This window comes from Petromyzon marinus, assembly GCF_048934315.1.
Source record: "Petromyzon marinus isolate PM22_M1 ecotype Great Lakes invasive population chromosome 73 unlocalized genomic scaffold, UKy_Petmar_22M1.pri1.0 chr73_unloc.3, whole genome shotgun sequence".
NCBI lineage: Eukaryota > Metazoa > Chordata > Hyperoartia > Petromyzontiformes > Petromyzontidae > Petromyzon > Petromyzon marinus.
The window spans coordinates 345,595-369,264 of NW_027422609.1; the positions used below are offsets into that span (position 1 = coordinate 345,595).

Consider the following 23,670-nt stretch of genomic DNA (forward strand, 5'->3'; position numbering starts at 1 on the left):
TCACCCATAGACTCAACACTGCCACCCATAGACTCAGCACTGCCACCCACAGACTCAGCACTGTCACCCACAGACTCAGCACTGTCACCCACAGACTCAACACTGCCACCCATAGACTCAGCACTGCCACCCATAGACTCAACACTGTCACCCATAGACTCAACACTCTCACCCACAGACTCAGCACTGTCACCCATAGACTCAACACTGCCACCCATAGACTCAACACTGTCACCCATAGACTCAGCACTGCCACCCACAGACTCAGCACTGCCACCCACAGACTCAACACTGCCACCCATAGACTCAGCACTGAGACCCATAGACTCAGCACTGCCACCCATAGACTCAACACTGCCACCCATAGACTCAGCACTGTCACCCACAGACTCAGCACTGTCATAGACTCAGCACTGCCACCCACAGACTCAGCACTGTCACCCATAGACTCAGCACTGCCACCCACAGTCTCAGCACTGAGACCCATAGACTCAGCACTGTCACCCACAGACTCAGCACTGTCATAGACTCAGCACTGTCATAGACTCAACACTGCCACCCACAGACTCAGCACTGCCACCCATAGACTCAGCACTGTCATAGACTCAGCACTGTCATAGACTCAGCACTGTCATAGACTCAGCACTGTCATAGACTCAGCACTGTCACCCATAGACTCAGCACTGCCACCCATAGACCCACAGACTCAGCACTGCCACCCATAGACCCATAGACTCAGCACTGTCACCCATAGACTCAACACTGCCACCCATAGACTCAGCACTGTCACCCATAGACTCAACACTGCCACCCATAGACCCACAGACTCAGCACTGCCACCCATAGACCCATAGAATCAGCACTGTCATAGACTCAGCACTGTCACCCATAGACTCAACACTGTCACCCACAGACCCATAGACTCAGCACTGTCACCCATAGACTCAGCACTGTCACCCATAGACTCAGCACTGTCACCCATAGACTCAGCACTGCCACCCATAGACTCAGCACTGCCACCCATAGACTCAACACTGTCACCCACAGACTCAACACTGTCACCCATAGACTCAGCACTGTCACCCATAGACTCAGCACTGCCACCCATAGACTCAGCACTGCCACCCATAGACTCAACATTGAGACCCATAGACTCAGCACTGTCACCCACAGACTCGGCACTGTCACCCACAGACTCAACACTGTCACCCACAGACTCAACACTGATTCCCATAGACTCAGCACTGTCATAGACTCAGCACTGCCACCCATAGACCCACAGACTCAGCACTGCCATAGACTCAGCACCTTGATCACGGCAGCTAGCACCAGAACGCATTGCCCGCTCATTGACGGCGCTTGCCCCGCCTCGATGCGTTGTTTGAGCTTCCGGCAGGCGCGCACCCCCGCAGAGCGGCGGAAGATGCCCCCCGTTAGGGGGCCCTCCGTGCGGAGCACGCGGAGCATCGCCTGGGGGGCAGGGGGGGTGTGCGAGGGGAGACAAAGAGGGCCGTGGATGGGGTGGGTGAGGTGGGGTGGGTGGGGAGGGAGAGATACGGGGAGGGACAGAGACACACACAGAGACACGCACACAGACACAGAGACACACACACACAGAGAGACACACACAGAGAGACAGAGACACACAGAGAGACACACAGAGAGATAGAGAGACACACACACAGACACAGAGAGACACACAGAGACACGCACACAGACACAGAGAGACACACACAGACACAGAGAGACACACACAGAGTGACAGAGACACACACACAGACACACACACAGAGACAGAGAGACACAGACACAGAGAGACACACAGAGACGCACAGAGAGACACAGACACAGAGAGACACAGAGACACACAGAGATACACAGAGCGAGACAGAGAGACACACACAGAGACACAGAGACACACAGAGAGACACACACACACAGAGACACAGAGACACACAGAGAGACAGAGACACACAGAGAGACAGAGCCAGACACAGACATACCCAGAGACAGAGAGACACACACAGAGAGACAGAGATACACAGAGAGACACACACAGAGACAGAGATACACAGAGACACACACAGACACAGAGACACAAAGAGACACAGAGGGACACACACAAAGACACACACACAGAGACAGAGATACACACACACAGACACAGAGACACAGAGAGACACACACAGAGAGACATAGACACACAGAGATACACAGAGACACACACAGAGAGACAGAGACACACAGAGAGACAGAGATACACAGAGACACACACAGAGAGACAGAGAGACACACACACAGACACAGAGAGACACACAGAGACACGCACACAGACACAGAGAGACACACACAGACACAGAGAGACACACACAGAGAGACAGAGACACACACACAGACACACACACAGAGACAGAGAGACACAGACACAGAGAGACACACAGAGACGCACAGAGAGACACAGACACAGAGAGACACAGAGACACACAGAGATACACAGAGCGAGACAGAGAGACACACACAGAGACACAGAGACACACAGAGAGACACACACACACAGAGACACAGAGACACACAGAGAGACAGAGACACACAGAGAGACAGAGCCACACACAGACATACAGAGAGACAGAGAGACACACACAGAGAGACAGAGATACACAGAGAGACACACACAGAGACAGAGATACACAGAGACACACACAGACACAGAGACACAAAGAGACACAGAGGGACACACACAGAGACACACACACAGAGACAGAGATACACACACACAGACACAGAGACACAGAGAGACACACACAGAGAGACAGAGACACACAGAGATACACAGAGACACACACAGAGAGACAGAGACACACAGAGAGACAGAGATACACAGAGACACACACAGACACAGAGAGAGACAGAGACACAGAGACACACAGACACACAGAGACAGAGAGAGAGACACACACAGAGACACACAGAGACATACAGAGACAGAGAGAGACACAGAGAGACACACAGAGACACACAGAGAGACACAGAGACAGAGAGACACACAGAGACACAGAGAGAGACACACACAGAGACACACACACAGAGACACACACACGGAGACACACACAGAGACACGGGGATACACACACACACAGAGACACACAGAGACACACACAGACACATACACACACACAGAGAGACAGAGACACAGAGACACACAGAGAGACACACAGAGAGACAGAGAGACACACAGGGACAGAGATACACACAGAGAGACGCACAGAGAGACACACAGAGACACACAGAGACACAGAGAGACACACACAGAGACACACACACAGAGACACACACAGAGACACACAGAGACACACACAGAGACACACACACAGATACAAAGGCGGTCGTGAGTGTGTTGTGTTGTGGTGCCCCCAACCCACCAGCACGGCCTCTGGCAGCTCCTGCAACACACAGAGACACAGAGAGAGACACACAGAGACACACAGACACAGACAGAGACACACAGAGACACACAGACACACAGAGAGACACACACAGACACACACAGACAGAGACACACACACATAGAGACACAGAGACACACACAGAGAGACACACACACAGAGACACACACACAGATACACACACAGAGACACAGAGAGACACACACAGAGAGAGATACAAAGGCGGTCGTGAGTGGGTTGTGTTGTGGTGCCCCCCACCCACCAGCACGGCCTCTGGCAGCTGCTGCCCCACAGAGACACAGAGAGACACACAGGAACACAGAGAGAGAGAGACACACAGAGAGTCACACAGAGACACACACAGAGAGACAGAGACACACAGAGACACACAGACACACAGAGAGACACACACAGAGAGACACACAGAGACACACACAGAAAGACAGAGACACACAGATACACACACACACAGAGACACACACAGAGACACACAGACACACACACACACAGAGACACACACACACAGACACACAGAGACACACACACACAGAGACACACACAGACAGAGACACACAGAGATACAAAGGCGTTCGTGAGTGGGGTGTGTTGTGGTGCCCCCCACCCACCAGCACGGCCTCTGGCAGCTGCTGCCCCACACAGAGACACAGAGAGACACAGAGACACACACAGAGACACACAGAGAGAGAGACAGAGAGACACAGAGACACACAGAGACACACACAGAGACACAGAGAGAGACAGAGAGACACAGAGAGACACAGAGACACACAGAGAGACACAGAGAGACAGAGACACACACAGAGAGACACAGAGAGATACACAGAGAGAGACACAGAGATACACACAGAGAGACACACAGAGACACACACAGACAGAGACACACAGAGACACACAGAGAGACACACACAGAGAGAGACACAGAGACACACAGAGAGACAGAGACACACAGAGAGACACACACAGAGACACAGAGAGAGACACAGAGAGAGACACACAGATAGAGAGACACACACAGAGACACAGAGACACACAGAGACACACAGAGAGACAGAGAGAGACACACAGAGACACACAGAGACACAGAGACGCACACACAGAGACGCACACACAGAGACACACACAGAGAGAGATACAAAGGCGTTCGTGAGTGTGTTGTGTTGTGGTGCCCCCCACCCACCAGCACGGCCTCTGGCAGCTGCTGCCCCACACAGAGAGACACAGACACAGAGACACACACAGAGACACACACAGAGAGACACAGAGACACACAGAGACACACACACACAGAGACACACAGAGACAGAGACACAGAGACACACAGAGACACACACACAGAGACACACAGACACACACAGAGAGACAGAGACACGGAGAGACACACAGAGACACACAGAGACAGAGACACACAGAGAGACACAGAGACACACAGAGAGACACACACATAGAGAGAGACACAGAGAGAGACAGAGACACACAGAGAGACAGAGAGACACACACAGAGACACACACAGAGAGACACACACACAGAGACACACAGAGAGAGACACACACACACAGAGACACACAGAGACACACACACAGAGACACACAGAGAGAGATACAAAGGCGTTCGTGAGTGTGTTGTGTTGTGGTGCCCCCCACCCACCAGCACGGCCTCTGGCAGCTGCTGCCCCCTGCAGACACACAGAGAGACACAGAGAGACACACAGAGACACAGAGAGAGACACAGAGACACAGAGAGAGACACAGAGAGAGACACACAGATAGAGAGACACACAGAGAGACAGAGAGACACACAGAGAGACACACACACAGAGACACACAGATACACACACAGAGACAGAGACACACACAGAGAGAGATACAAAGGCGTTCGTGAGTGTGTTGTGTTGTGGTGCCCCCCACCCACCAGCACGGCCTCTGGCAGCTGCTGCCCCACAGAGACACAGAGAGACACAGAGAGACACACAGAGACACAGAGAGAGACACACAGAGAGACACACAGAGAGACACACAGAGACACAGAGAGAGAGAGAGACACACACACAGAGACACAGAGACACACAGACAGACACAGAGAGAGACAGAGACACACGCAGAGAGACACACAGAGACACACACAGAGAAACACACAGAGACACACAGAGACACACACAGAGACACACACAAAGAGAGAGATACAAAGGCCGTGGTGAGTGTGTTGTGTTGTGGTGCCCCCCACCCACCAGCACGGCCTCTGGCAGCTGCTGCCCCACAGAGACACAGAGAGAGACAGAGAGACACACAGATACACAGAGAGACACAGAGACACACACAGACAGAGATACAAAGGCGTTCGTGAGTGTGTTGTGTTGTGGTGCCCCCCACCTACCAGCACGGCCTCTGGTAGCTGCTGCCCCACACAGAGAGACACAGAGAGACACAGAGACACACACAGAGACACACAGAGAGAGACACAGACACACAGAGACACACACACACAGAGACACACAGACACACACAAAGAGAGATACAAAGGCGGTGGTGAGTGTGTTGTGTTGTGGTGCCCCCCACCCACCAGCACGGCCTCTGGCAGCTGCTGCCCCACAGAGACACAGAGAGACACACAGAGAGAGACACACAGAGAGACACAGAGACACAGAGAGACACAGAGACACACAGAAACACACACACACAGAGACACACAGAGACACACACACACATAGAGGCACACAGAGAGACACACAGAGACACACAGAGAGAGAGAGATACAAAGGCGTTCGTGAGTGTGTTGTGTTGTGGTGCCCCCCACCCACCAGCACGGCCTCTGGCAGCTGCTGCCCCACACAGAGACACAGAGACACACAGAGAGAGACACAGAGAGAGACACAGAGAGAGACACAGATACACAAAGACACACAGAGACACACACACACAGAGACACACAGACACACACAGAGACACACAGACAGAGACACACACAGAGACACACACAGAGAAACACACACACAGAGACACACACAGAGACACACACAGAGAGAGACACGGGGATACAAAGGCGTTCGTGAGTGGGTTGTGTTGTGGTGCCCCCCACCCACCAGCACGGCCTCTGGCAGCTGCTGCCCCCTGCAGACGCTGCCCAGCGGACGCCCAAAGAGAATCCCGGGAGGCGCGGCCCCTCCCCCCTCGTCCCAGGGCCCCCCACTCGGCTGGGTCACGTGACGGGGGGGGCCCCCCCCCACTCGGGAGAAGGCCCAGGCCAAGAGCGATCCACGGAGGCCGTGAGGCCTGGGTGGTGGTGGACGGTCTGGGGGGAGCGGTTGGGGGTGGTGGTGGTGGATACAGAGACTCATAGACACCCATAGAGACACCCATAGAGAGACTCATAGAGACACATAGAGATACATAGAGATACATAGACTCATAGAGACTCATAGACACCCATAGAGACACCCATAGAGATACTCATAGAGATACATAGAGACTCATACACACCCATAGAGACTCATAGACACCCATAGAGACACCCATAGAGATACTCATAGAGATACATAGACTCATAGACACCCATAGAGACTCATAGACACCCATAGAGACACCCATAGAGACACATAGAGATACTCATAGACTCATAGACACTCATAGACACTCATAGACACCCATAGAGACACCCATAGAGATACTTATAGAGATACTCATAGACTCATAGACACTCATAGACACTCATAGACACCCATAGACACACCCATAGAGACACTCATAGAGATACTCATAGAGAGACTCATAGACACCCATAGAGACCCATAGAGAGACTCATAGAGACCCATAGACTCATAGACACCCATAGAGACACCCATAGAGAGACATAGAGATACTCATAGACTCATAGACACTCATAGACACTCATAGACACCCATAGAGAGACTCATAGACACCCATAGAGACACCCATAGAGACACATAGAGACCCATAGACTCATAGACACCCATAGAGACCCATAGAGAGACTCATAGAGACCCATAGACTCATAGACACCCATAGAGACACCCATAGAGACACATAGAGACCCATAGACTCATAGACACCCATAGAGACACCCATAGAGACACATAGAGATACTCATAGAGACACATAGACTCATAGACACCCATAGAGACACCCATAGAGACACTCATAGAGATACTCATAGAGACCCATAGACTCATAGACACCCATAGAGACACCCATAGAGATACTCATAGAGATACTCATAGAGAGACTCATAGACACCCATAGAGACCCATAGAGAGACATAGAGATACTCATAGAGAGACTCATAGAGATACTCATAGAGATACTCATAGACACCCATAGAGACACCCATCGAGACACCCATAGAGACACATAGAGATACATAGAGATACATAGACTCATAGAGACTCATAGAGACCCATAGAGATACTCATAGAGACCCATAGACTCATAGACACCCATAGAGACTCATAGAGACCCATAGAGAGACATAGAGATACTCATAGAGAGACTCATAGACACCCATAGAGACCCATAGAGAGACATAGAGAGACTCATAGAGATACTCATAGAGATACTCATAGACACCCATAGAGACACCCATAGAGACACATAGAGACCCATAGACTCATAGACACCCATAGAGACCCATAGAGAGACTCATAGAGACCCATAGACTCATAGACACCCATAGAGACACCCATAGAGACACATAGAGACCCATAGACTCATAGACACCCATAGAGACCCATAGAGAGACTCATAGAGACCCATAGACTCATAGACACCCATAGAGACCCATAGAGACGCATAGAGATACTCTTTGAGACACAGAGATACTCATAGAGACCCATAGAGAGACTCATAGAGACTCATAGACACCCATAGACACCCATAGAGAGACTCATAGAGACCCATAGAGACCCATAGAGACCCATAGAGATACATAGAGATACTCATAGAGACACATAGAGATACTCATAGAGACCCATAGAGAGACTCATAGAGACTCATAGACACCCATAGACACCCATAGAGAGACTCATAGAGACCCATAGACTCATAGACACCCATAGAGACTCATAGACACCCATAGAGACACATAGAGACCCATAGAGAGACTCATAGAGATACTCATAGACACCCATAGAGACCCATAGAGAGACTCATAGAGACTCATAGACACCCATAGACACCCATAGAGATACTCATAGAGACCCATAGACTCATAGAGATACTCATAGAGACCCATAGAGACTCATAGACACTCATAGAGACCCATAGAGATACTCATAGAGATACTCATAGACAGACTCATAGACTCAGAGACTCAGAGACACCCATAGAGACCCATAGAGAGACTCATAGAGACCCATAGACTCATAGACACCCATAGAGACTCATAGAGACCCATAGAGAGACTCATAGAGACCCACAGACTCATAGACACCCATAGAGACTCATAGAGACTCATAGAGACCCATAGACACCCATAGAGACCCATAGAGACACATAGAGATACTCATAGAGATACTCATAGAGATACATAGACACCCATAGACTCATAGACACCCATAGAGACTCATAGACACCCATAGAGACCCATAGAGAGACATAGAGATACTCATAGAGACTCATAGACACCCATAGAGACATAGAGAGACATAGAGAGACTCATAGAGACCCATAGACTCATAGACACCCATAGAGACTCAAAGACACCCATAGAGACCCATAGAGAGACATAGAGATACTCATAGAGACCCATAGAGACCCATAGACACCTATAGAGATACATAGAGATACTCATAGAGACCCATAGAGACTCATAGAGATACTCATAGAGACCCATAGAGATACTCATAGAGACCCATAGAGACCCGTAGAGACCCATAGAGATACTCATAGAGACCCATAGAGACCCGTAGAGATACTCATAGAGATACTCATAGAGATACTCATAGAGACCCATAGAGACCCATAGAGATACTCATTGAGACTCATAGAGATACTCATAGAGATACTCATAGAGACCCGTAAAGACCCATAGAGATACTCATAGAGACCCGTAGAGACCCATAGAGATACTCATAGAGACCCATAGAGACTCATAGAGAGACTCATAGACACCCATAGACACCCATAGAGAGACTCATAGACACCCATAGAGACCCATAGAGATACTCATAGAGACCCATAGAGACTCATAGAGATACTCATAGAGACCCATAGAGACTCATAGACACCCATAGAGACCCATAGAGATACTCATAGAGACCCATAGAGACTCATAGACTCATAGAGACCCATAGAGACCCATAGAGATACCCATAGAGACCCATAGAGAGACTCATAGACACCCATAGAGACCCATAGAGAGAATCATAGAAACCCATAGAGACACATAGAGAGACTCAAAGAGACTCATAGAAACCCATACAGACTCATAGAGACTCATAGAGACCCATAGAGAGTCTCATAGAGAGACATAGACAACCATAGAGACACATAGAGACCCATAGACACCCATAGAGACCCATAGACAATTACAGAGACCCATAGACACCCAAAGAGAGACCCATTGACTCATAGAGAGACCCATCGAGACTCATAGACACCCATAGAGACTCATAGACACCCATAGAGAGGCTCATAGACACCCATAGACACCCATAGAGACCCATAGAGAGACACATAGACACCCATAGAGACTCAGAGACACCCATAGAGACTCATAGACACCCATAGAGACTCAGAGACACCCATAGAGACCCAGAGACACCCATAGAGACTCATAGAGACTCATAGACACCCATAGACACCCATGGAGACCCATAGAGACCCATAGAGAGACCCACAGAGACCCATAGAGACCCATACAGAGACTCATAGACACCCATAGAGACCCATAGAGACCCATAGACACCCATAGAGACCCATAGAGACCCATAGACTCACAGAGACTCATAGAGACTCATAGAGACCCATAAACACCCATAGAAACTCATAGAGACCCAAAGAGCCCCATAGAGACTCATAGACACCCATAGAGACTCAAAGAGACCCATAGAGACTCATAGAGACCCATAGACCCCTATAGAGACTCATAGACACCCATAGAGAGACTCATAGACACCCATAGAGACCCATAGAGAGACATAGACACCCATAGAGACACATAGAGACCCATAGACACCCATAGACACCCAAAGAGTCACAGAGACCCATAGACACCCATAAAGACTCATAGAGAGACCCATCGACACCCATAGAGACCCATAGAGAGACTCATAGACACCCATAGAGACCAATAGAGACACAGAGAGACTCATAGACACCCATAGAGACCCATAGAGACACATAGAGACTCATAGACACCCATAGAGACCCATAGAGACCCATCGACACCCATAGAGACCCATAAAGAGACTCATAGACACCCATAGAGACCCATAAATACCCAGAGACACCCATAGAGACCCATAGAGACCCATGGAGAGACCCATAGAGAGACCCATAGAGAGACCCATAGAAACCCATAGACACCCATAGAGACCCATAGACACACATAGACACCCATAGAGACCCATAGACACACATAGACACCCATAGAGATCCATAGAGAGACTCATAGAGACCCATAGAGACCCATATACATCCATAGAGACCCATAGACACCCATAGAGACCCATAGAGACCCATAGAGACCCATAGAGAGACTCATAGACACCCATAGAGACCCAAAGATAGACTCAGAGAGACCCATAGAGACCCATAGAGAGACTCATAGAGAATCATAGAGACTCATAGACACCCATAGAGACCCATAGAGACCCAAAAAACCCAGAGACCCATACAGAGACCCATAGAGACCCATAGAGATGTAGACACCCATAGACAACCATAGAGCCCCATAAACGCCCATAGAGACCCATACAGAGACTCATAGAGACCCATAGACACCCATAGACACCCATAGAGACCCATACAGAGACCCATAGACACCCATAGAGACCCATAGAAACCAATAGAGACCCATAGAGAGACTCACAGACACCCATAGAGACCTATAGACACCCATAGACTCTCAGAGACCCATAGAGACTCATAGAGACCCATTGACACCCATAGACACCCATAGAGACTCATAAAGACCCATAGAGACCCATAGACTCTCAGACTCATAAAGACCCATTGACACCCATAGAGACCCATAGACTCACAGAGACTCATAGAGAACCCATAGAGACCCATAGACTCTCAGAGACTCATAGAGACCCATAGACACACATAGACTCACAGAGACTCATAGAGACCCATAGACACCCATAGACACCCATAGAGACCGATAGACACCCATAGAGACTCATAGAGACCCATAGACACCCATTGACACCCATATAGACCCATAGACACCCATAGAGACCCATGGCCACCCATAGAGACCCATGGGCACATAGACACCCATAGACTCATAGAGATCCATCGAGACCCATAGACACCCAAAGAGACCCGTAGAGACCCATCGACTCTCAGAGACCCATAGAGACCCATAGAGACCCATAGAGACCTATAGACACCCATAGACTCTCAGAGACCCATAGAGACCCATAGAGACCCATAGAGACCTATAGACACCCATAGACTCTCAGAGACCCATAGAGACTCATAGAGACCCATTGACACCCATAGAGACTCATAGAGACGCATAGAGACTCATAGAGACCCATAGAGACCCATAGACTCTCAGAGACTCATAGAGACCCATTGACACCCATAGAGACCCATAGACTCTCAGAGACTCATAGAGACTCATAGAGACCCATAGACACCCATAGAGACCCATAGCGACCCATAGACATCCATAGACTCACAGACACCCATTGACACCCATAGAGACCCATAGACACCCATAGAGACCCATAGCCACCCATAGAGACCCATGGGCACATAGACACCCATAGACTCATAGAGATCCATAGAGACCCATAGAGACCCACAGACACCCATAGAGACCCATCGGCTCTCAGAGACTCATAGAGACCCATAGAGACCCATAGAGACCTATAGACACCCAGAGACTCTCAGACACCTATAGAGACTCATAGAGACCCATAGAGACCCATTGACACCCATAGAGACTCATAGAGACCCATAGAGACTCATAGAGACCCATAGAGACTCATAGAGACCCATCGACTCTCAGAGACTCATAGAGACCCATTGACACCTTTAGAGACCCATAGACACCCATAGAGACTCATTGAGACCCATAGAGACTCATAGAGACCCATAGAGACTCATAGAAACCCATAGACTCTCAGAGACTCATAGACACCTATTGACACCTTTAGAGACCCATAGACACCCATAGAGACTCATAGAGACCCATAGACTATCAGAGACCCATAGAGACCCATTGACACCCATAGAGACCCATAGACTCACAGAGACTTATAGAGACCCATAGACACCCATCGAGACCCATAGACTCATAGAGACCCATAGACACCCATAGAGACCCATAGAGAGACTCATAGACTCATAGACTCAGAGACACCCATAGAGACCCATAGACACACAAAGGCACCCATAGAGACCTATAGACACCCATAGACACCAATAGAGACCCATAGAGACTCATAGACTCAGAGACACCCATAGAGACCCATAGACACCCATAGAGACCCATAGAGACCGATAGACACCCATAGACACCCATAGAGACCCATAGAGACGTATAGACACCCATCGACTTACAGAGACCCATAGACACCCATGGAGACCCATACAGAGACTCACAGACTCCCATAGAGACCCATAGCCACCCATAGAGACCCATGGGCACATAGACACCCATAGACTCATAGAGATCCATAGAGGCCCATAGAGATCTACAGACACCCATAGAGACCCATCGAGATACATAGAGACCCATAGAGACCCATAGACAACCATAGACACCCATAGAGACCCATTGGCTCTCAGAGACCCATAAAGACCCATAGAGACCCATAGAGACCTATAGACACCCAGAGACTCTCAGAGACCCATAGAGACTCATAGAGACCCAGAGAGATCCATTGACACCCATAGAGACTCATAGAGACCCATAGAGACTCATAGAGACCCATAGAGACTAATAGAGACCCATCGACTCTCAGAGACTTATAGAGACCCATTGACACCTTTAGAGACCCATAGGCACCCATAGAGACTCATAGAGACCCATAGAGACTCATAGAGACCCATAGAGACCCATAAACTCTCAGAGACCCATAGAGACCCATAGCCACCCATAGAGACCCATAGAGACTCATAGACTCAGAGACACCCATAGAGACCCATAGACACCCATAGAGACCATAGAGACCTATAGACACCCATAGACACCCATAGAGACCCATAGAGACTCATAGACTCAGAGACACCCATAGAGACCCATAGACACCCATAGAGACCCATAGAGACCTATAGACACCCATAGACACCCATAGAGACCCGTAGAGACCTATAGACATTCATAGAGAGACATGGAGACCCATAGACTCACAGAGACTCATAGACACCCATAGAGACCCATAGAGACCCATAGACTCACAGAGACTCATAGACACCCATAGAGACCCATAGCCACCCATAGACACCCATAGAGACCCATACAGACCTATAGAGACCCATAGAGACCTATAGGCAGCCATAGACTTACAGAGACCCATAGACACCCATGGAGACCATACAGAGACCCACAGACTCCCATAGAGACCCATAGAGACTTATAGACACCCAAACACACCCATAGAGACCCATAGACTTACAGAGACCCATAGACTCCCATAGAGACCCATAGAGACCCATAGACTCACAGAGACCCATAGAGACCCATAGACTCACAGAAACCCATAGAGACCCATAGACACCCATAGAGTCCCATAGACACCCATAGAGACCCATAGACTCACAGAGACCCATAGACACCCATAGAGACCCATAGACTCACAGAGACCCATAGAGACCCATAGACTCACAGAGACCCATAGAGACCCATACAGTGACCCACAGACTCCCATAGAGACCCATAGACTCACAGAGACCCATACAGAGACCCACAGACGCCCATAGAGACCCATAGAGACCCATAGACACCCATAGACTTACAGAAACCCATAGACACCCATGGAGACCCATACAGAGACCCACAGACTCCCATAGAGACCCATAGAAACCCATAGACTCACAGAGACACATAGAGACCCATAGACACCCATAGACTTACAGAGACCCATAGACACCCAAGGAGACCCTTAGACACCCATAGAGACCCATAGACACCCATAGAGACGTCCACAAAAGCCCCATAGACTTTCGTAGGGCAGAGGCTGCCACAACTCCGTCAGGAGCTGGACCGGTACCGTCTGGATCCCCTACGGCGTACAGGGAGTCCGGTGGACTGGTTACGGTGTGTCTGTGTCTAGCGGAGAGGCTGCCACTCCTCCGTCAGGAGCTGGACCGGTACCGTCTGGATGCCGGGCGGCATACAGGGAGTCTGGTGGACTGGTTGCGGTGTCTCTGTGTCTAGCGGAGAGGCTGACACTCCTCTGTCAGGAGCTGGACCGGTACCGTCTGGACCCCGGCTGGTTGCGGTGTCTCTGTGTCTGTGTCTAGCGGAGAGGCTGCCACTCCTCCGTCGGGAGCTGGACCGGTACCGTCTGGACCCCGGCTGGTTACGGTGTCTCTGTGTCTGTGTCTAGCGGAGAGGCTGCCACTCCTCCGTCAGGAGCTGGACCGGTACCGTCTGGATGCCGGGCGGCGTACAGGGAGTCTGGTGGCCTGGTTGCGGTATCTCTGTGTCTAGCGGAGAGGCTGCCACTCCTCCGTCGGGAGCTGGCCCGGTACCGTCTGGATGCCGGGCGGCGTACAGGGAGTCCTGTGGACTGGTTACGGTGTGTCTGTGTCTGTGTCTAGCAGAGAGGCTGCCACTCCTCCGTCAGGAGCTGGACCGGTACCGTCTGGATCCCCTACGGCGTACAGGGAGTCCTGTGGACTGGTTACGGTGTGTCTGTGTCTGTGTCTAGCGGAGAGGCTGCCACTCCTCCGTCAGGAGCTGGACCGGTACCGCCTGGACCTTTATGGCGTACAGGGAGTCCTGTGGACTGGTTACGGTGTCTCTGTGTCTGTGTCTAGCGGAGAGGCTGCCACTCCTCCGTCGGGAGCTGGCACGGTACCGTCTGGACCCCTACGGCTTACAGGGAGTCTGGTGGACTGGTTACGGTGTGTCTGTGTCTGTGTCTAGCAGAGAGGCTGCCACTCCTCCGTCAGGAGCTGGACCGGTACCGTCTGGATGCCGGGCGGCGTACAGGGAGTCTGGTGGACTGGTTTCGGTGTGTTTGTGTCTAGTGGAGAGGCTGCCACTCCTCCGTCAGGAGCTGGCATGGTACCGTCTGGATCCCCTACGGCGTACATGGAGTCTGGTGGACTGGTTGCGGTGTCTCTGTGTCTGTGTCTAGCGGAGAGGCTGCCACTCCTCCGTCAGGAGCTGGACCGGTACCGTCTGGATCCCCGGCGGCGTACATGGAGTCCTGTGGGCTGGTTGCGGTGTCTCTGTGTCTGTGTCTAGCGGAGAGGCTGCCACTCCTCCGTCGGGAGCTGGACCGGTACCGTCTGGATCCCCTACGGCGTACAGGGAGTCTGGTGGACTGGTTGCGGTGTGTCTGTGTCTGTGTCTAGCGGAGAGGCTGCCACTCCTCCGTCGGGAGCTGGACCGGTACCGCCTGGACCTTTAAGGCGTACAGGGAGTCCTGTGGGCTGGTTGCGGTGTGTCTGTGTCTGTGTCTAGCGGAGAGGCTGCCACTCCTCCGTCAGGAGCTGGACCGGTACCGTCTGGATCCCCTACGGCGTACAGGGAGTCTGGTGGACTGGTTGCGGTGTGTCTGTGTCTAGCGGAGAGGCTGCCACTCCTCTGTCAGGAGCTGGCCCGGTACCGCCTGGATCCCCGGCGGCGTACAGGGAGTCTGGTGGACTGGTTGCGGTGTGTCTGTGTCTAGCGGAGAGGCTGACACTCCTCCGTCAGGAGCTGGACCGGTACCGTCTGGATGCCGGGCGGCGTACAGGGAGTCTGGTGGACTGGTTGCGGTGTGTCTGTGTCTGTGTCTAGCAGAGAGGCTGCCACTCCTCTGTCAGGAGCTGGACCGGTACCGTCTGGATGCCGGGCGGCGTACAGGGAGTCTGGTGGACTGGTTGCGGTGTGTCTGTGTCTAGCGGAGAGGCTGACACTCCTCTGTCAGGAGCTGGCCCGGTACCGCCTGGAACTTTACGGCGTACAGGGAGTCTGGTGGACTTGTTACGGTGTGTCTGTGTCTGTGTCTAGCGGAGAGGCTGCCACTCCTCCGTCGGGAGCTGGACCGGTACCGTCTGGATCCCGGCTGGTTGCGGTGTGTCTGTGTCTGTGTCTAGCGGAGAGGCTGCCACTCCTCTGTCGGGAGCTGGACCGGTACCGTCTGGATGCCGGGCGGCGTACAGGGAGTCTGGTGGACTGGTTGCGGTGTCTCTGTGTTTGTGTCTAGCGGAGAGGCTGCCACTCCTCCGTCAGGAGCTGTGTCTGTGCGTCTCACCAATGGGGCCCCGGGTCGAGACGTCTCCCCCTCCCCCTCCTCCTCCTCGGGAGAGACTCATGTCGCTCAGCTCCGAATCTGAGGGAGACACGGGGGAGACACGGGGTCACTTAGGGAGACACGGGGTCACTGAGGGAGACACGGGGTCACTGAGGGAGACACGGGGAGACACGGGGGAGACACGGGGAGACATGGGGAGACACGGGGAGACACGGGGTCACTGAGGGAGACACGGGGTCACTGAGGGAGACACGGGGAGACACGGGGAGACACGGGGGAGACACGGGGTCACTGAGGGACAGACGGGGTCACTGAGGGAGACACAGGGTCACTGAGGGAGACACGGGGAGACACGGGGAGACACGGGGAGACATGGGGAGACACGGGGAGACACGGGGTCACTGAGGGAGACACGGGGTCACTGAGGGAGACACGGGGAGACACGGGCAGACACGGGGGAGACACGGGGTCACTGAGGGACAGACGGGGTCACTGAGGGAGACACAGGGTCACTGAGGGAGACACGGAGAGACACGGGGAGACACGGGGAGACATGGGGAGACACGGGGAGACACGGGGTCACTGAGGGAGACACGGGGTCACTGAGGGAGACACGGGGAGACACGGGGAGACACGGGGGAGACACGGGGTCACTGAGGGACAGACGGGGTCACTGAGGGAGACACAGGGTCACTGAGGGAGACACGGGGAGACACGGGGAGACACGGGGAGACATGGGGAGACACGGGGAGACACGGGGTCACTGAGGGAGACACGGGGAGACACGGGGAGACACGGGGGAGACAGGGGGGGGACACGGGGGAGACAGGGGGGAGACAGGGGAGAGACACGGGGGAGACACGGGGGAGACACGGGGTCACTGAGGGAGACACGGGGAGACACGGGGTCACTGAGGGAGACACGGGGAGACACGGGGAGACACGGGGTCACTGAGGGAGACACGGGGAGACACGGGGGAGACACGGGGGAGACACAGGGAGACACGGGGTCACTGAGGGAGACACAGGGAGACACGGGGGAGACACGGGGGAGACACGGGGAGACACGGGGTCACTGAGGGAGACACGGGGAGACACGGGGAGACACGGGGGAGACACGGGGTCACTGAGGGAGACACGGGGAGACACGGGGTCACTGAGGGAGACACGGGGTCACTGAGGGAGACACGGGGAGACACGGGGGAGACACAGGGAGACACGGGGAGACACGGGGAGACACGGGGGAGACACGGGGAGACACGGGGAGACACGGGGAGACACGGGGAGACACGGAGTCACTGAGGGAGACACGGGGAGACACGGGGTCACTGAGGGAGACACGGGGAGACACGGGGAGACACGGGGGAGACACGGGGGAGACACAGGGAGACATGGGGAGACACGGGGGAGACACGGGGGAGACACGGGGTCACTGAGGGAGACACGGGGTCACTGAGGGAGACACAGGGAGACACGGGGGAGACACGGGGGAGACACGGGGTCACTGAGGGAGACACGGGGTCACTGAGGAAGACACAGGGAGACACGGGGAGACACGGGGGAGACACGGGTCACTGAGGGAGACACGGGGAGACACGGGGAGACGGGGTCACTGAGGGAGACACGGGGTCACTGAGGGAGACACAGGCAGACACGGGGAGACGGGGTCACTGAGGGAGACACGGGGAGACACGGGGAGACGGGGTCACTGAGGGAGACACGGGGTCACTGAGGGAGACACAGGGAGACACGGGGGAGACACGGGGGAGACACGGGGTCACTGAGGGAGACACGGGGTCACTGAGGGAGACACAGGGAGACACGGGGAGACACGGGGGAGACACGGGTCACTGAGGGAGACACGGGGAGACACGGGGAGACGGGGTCACTGAGGGAGACACGGGGGAGACACGGGGGAGACACGGGGAGACACGGGGGAGACACGGGGGAGACACGGGGGAGACACGGGGAGACACGGGGTCACTGAGGGAGACACGGGGAGACACGGGGAGACACGGGGTCACTGAGGGAGACACAGGGAGACACGGGGAGACGGGGTCACTGAGGGAGACACGGGGGAGACACGGGGGAGACACGGGGAGACACGGGGGAGACACGGGGGAGACACGGGGGAGACACGGGGAGACACGGGGTCACTGAGGGAGACACGGGGAGACACGGGGAGACACGGGGTCACTGAGGGAGACACGGGGAGACACGGGGAGACGGGGTCACTGAGGGAGACACGGGGAGACACGGGGAGACACGGGGTCACTGAGGGAGACACGGGGAGACACGGGGGGTCACTCAGGGAGACACAGGGAGACACGGGGAGACACGGGGGAGACACGGGGAGACACGGGGAGACACGGGGAGACACGGGGTCACTGAGGGAGACACGGGGTCACACGGGGAGACACGGGGAGACACGGGGTCACTGAGGGAGACACGGGGGAGACACGGGGTCACTGAGGGAGACACGGGGAGACACGGGGAGACACGGGGAGACACGGGGGAGACACGGGGTCACTGAGAGAGACACGGGGAGACACGGGGAGACACGGGGTCACTGAGGGAGACACGGGGAGACACGGGGAGACACGGGGAGACATGGGGAGACACGGGGAGACACGGGGTCACTGAGGGAGACACGGGGAGACACGGGGGAGACACGGGGGAGACACGGGGTCACTGAGGGAGACACGGGGTCACTGAGGGAGACTCGGGGAGACACGGGGGAGACACGGGGAGACACGGGGGAGACACGGGGTCACTGAGGGAGACACGGGGAGACACGGGGGAGACACGGGGGAGACACGGGGGAGACACGGGGTCACTGAGGGAGACACGGGGGAGACACGGGGGAGACACGGGGGAGATACGGGGTCACTGAGGGAGACACGGGGAGACACGGGGGAGACACGGGGAGACACGGGGTCACTGAGGGAGACACGGGGAGACACGGGGGAGACACGGGGAGACACGGGGGAGACACGGGGGAGACACGGGGAGACACGGGGTCACTGAGGGAGACACGGGGAGACACGGGGAGACACGGGGAGACACGGGTCACTGAGGGAGACACGGAGAGACAGAGGGAGATGGAGGAAGACTCACAAAGAGACACGGATCCGCACACTCACTCACTCCCTCACCCACCTACCCACTCACTCACTCACTGTCTCACTCACCCACTCCCTCACCCACCCACCCACTCACTCACCCACTCACTCACCCTCTCACTCACCCACTCACTCCCTCACCCACTCACTCACTCATCCACCTACCCACTCACTCATACACTCACTCACACACTCACTCACTCACACACTCACTCACTCATTCACTCACACATTCACTCACTCACCCACTGACTCACTCACTCACCCACTCACGCACTCACCCACCTACCCACTCACTCACACACTCACTCACTGACTCACTCACCCACTCACTCACCCACCCACCCACTCACTCACCCACTCACTCACCCTCTCACTCACCCACTCACTCCCTCACCCACTCACTCACCCACCTACCCACTCACTCACACACTCACTCACTCACACACTCACTCACTCACACACTCACTCAGCCACTCACTCATTCACTCACACATTCACTCACTCACCCACCTACCCACTCACACAATCACTCACTCACTGACTCACTCACCCACTCACTCACCCACCCACCCACTCACTCACCCACTCACTCACCCTCTCACTCACCCACTCACTCCCTCACCCACTCACTCACCCACCTACCCACTCACTCACACACTCACTCACTCACACACTCACTCACACAATCACTCACTCACCCACTCACTCATTCACTCACACATTCACTCACTCACCCACTGACTCACTCACTCACCCACTCACCCACTCACTCATTCACTCACTCATCCACCTACCCACTCACTCATACACTCACTCACCCACTCACTCAATCACACACTCACTCACTCATTCACTCACACATTCACTCACTCACCCACTGACTCACTCACTCACCCACTCACGCACTCACCCACCTACCCACTCACTCACACACTCACTCACTGACTCACTCACCCACTCACTCACCCACCCACCCACTCACTCACCCACTCACTCACCCTCTCACTCACCCACTCACTCCCTCACCCACTCACTCACCCACCTACCCACTCACTCACACACTCACTCACTCACACACTCACTCACTCACACACTCACTCAGCCACTCACTCATTCACTCACACATTCACTCACTCACCCACCTACCCACTCACACAATCACTCACTCACTGACTCACTCACCCACTCACTCACCCACCCACCCACTCACTCACCCACTCACTCACCCTCTCACTCACCCACTCACTCCCTCACCCACTCACTCACCCACCTACCCACTCACTCACACACTCACTCACTCACACACTCACTCACACAATCACTCACTCACCCACTCACTCATTCACTCACACATTCACTCACTCACCCACTGACTCACTCACTCACCCACTCACTCATTCACTCACACATTCACTCACTCACCCACTGACTCACTCACTCACCCACTCACTCAATCACTGACTCACTCACCCACTCACTCACCCACCCACCCACTCACTCACCCACTCATTCACCCTCTCACTCACCCACTCACTCCCTCACCCACTCACTCACTCACCCACCTACCCACTCACTCACCCACTCACTCACCCACCCACCCACTCACTCACCCACTCACTCACTCACCCACTCACCCACCCACTCACTCACTCACCCACTCACTCACCCACTCACTCACTCACCCACTGACTCACTCACCCACCCACTCATTCACTCACCCACCCACTCACTCGCTCACTCACCCACTCACCCACTCATTCACTCACTCACCCACTCACTCACCCACTCACTCACTCACTCACCCACTCACTCACTCACCCACTCACTCACTCACCCACTCACTCACCCATTCACTCACTCACTCACTCACCCACTCACTCACACACTCACTCACACACTCACTCACACTCACCCACTCACACACTCACTCACTCACACACTCACACACTCACTCACCCACTCACTCACTCACCCACTCACCCATTCACTCACTCACCCACTCACTCACTCACCCACTCACTCACTCACACACTCACTCACACACACACTCACTCACACACCCACTCACTCACACACACACTCACACACTCACTCACCCACTCACTCACACACCCACTTACTCACACACTCACTCACTCACCCACTCACTCACACTACCCACTCACTCACCCACTCACTCACCCACTCACTCACTCACCCACTCACTCACTCACCCACTCACTCACACACTCACTCACTCAGACAAGATAGCTCAGACACCCACTCACTCACACACCCACTCACTCACTCACACACTCACTCACCCACTCACTCACACACACACTCACTCACCCACTCACTAACACACTCACTCACCCACCCACTCACCCACTCACTCCCTCACCCACTCACTCACTCACCCACTCACCCACTCACTCACTCACCCACTCACTCACTCACCCACTCACTCACCCACCCACTCACCCACTCACTCACTCACCCACTCACTCACTCACCCACTCACTCACCCACTCACTCACACACCCTCACTCACTCACTCACTCACCCACTCACTCACTCACTCACTCAGACACCCACTCACTCACACACCCACTCACTCAATCTCCACTCACTCACCCACTCACTCACTCACCCACTCACTCACTCACCCACTCACTCACTCACCCACTCACTCACCCATTCACTCACTCACTCACCCACTCACTCACACACTCACTCACACACTCACTCACACTCACCCACTCACACACTCACTCACTCACCACTCAAACACTCACTCACCCACTCACTCACTCACCCACTCACCCATTCACTCCACCCACTCACCCCACTCACTCACTCACCCACTCACTCATCCACACACTCACTCACTCACACACCTCACTCACACACTCACTCACACACCCACTCACTCACACACACACACACACACTCACTCACCCACTCACTCACACACCCACTCACTCACACACTCACTCAATCACCCACTCACTCACTCACCCACTCACTCACCCACTCACTCACCCACTCACTCACTCACCCACTCACTCACACACTCACTCACTCAGACACCCACTCACTCACACACCCACTCACTCACTCACACTCACTCACCCACTCACTCACACACACTCACTCACCCACTCACTAACACACCCACTCACCCACCCACTCACTCACCACTCACTCCCACCCACTCACTCAATCACCACTCACCCACTCACTCAACACTCACTCACCCACTCACTCCCTCAACCACTCACTCACTCACCCACTCACTCACACACTCACTCACTCACACACTCACTCACTCACACACACTCTCTCCACTCACCACTCACTCACACTCACCCACCACCCACCACTCACTCACTCCACCACTCACTCACTCACCCACTCACTCACACTCTCATCCACTCACTCACTACACTCACACAACTCTACACACACTCACTTGACACACCACTCCACACACTCACTC

At 53.9% G+C, this 23,670-nt stretch overlaps 1 protein-coding gene across 1 annotated transcript in view; it reads right to left on the reverse strand.

Annotated features, from left to right (window-relative positions):
* The window catches only part of LOC142908133 (uncharacterized), a 35,685-nt gene extending 18,510 nt beyond the window's left edge, over nucleotides 1-17,175 (reverse strand). Inside the window, exons 1-3 of the mRNA XM_076058397.1 lie at nucleotides 17,066-17,175; nucleotides 6,542-6,750; nucleotides 1,309-1,470 (exon numbers count right to left, since the gene is read on the reverse strand). Coding sequence (XP_075914512.1) covers nucleotides 1,309-1,470; nucleotides 6,542-6,750; nucleotides 17,066-17,126 — 432 coding nt within the window. The 5' untranslated portion in view covers nucleotides 17,127-17,175. The remainder of the gene's footprint in view (nucleotides 1-1,308; nucleotides 1,471-6,541; nucleotides 6,751-17,065) is intronic.
* Between the last annotated feature and the right edge of the window lie 6,495 nt (nucleotides 17,176-23,670).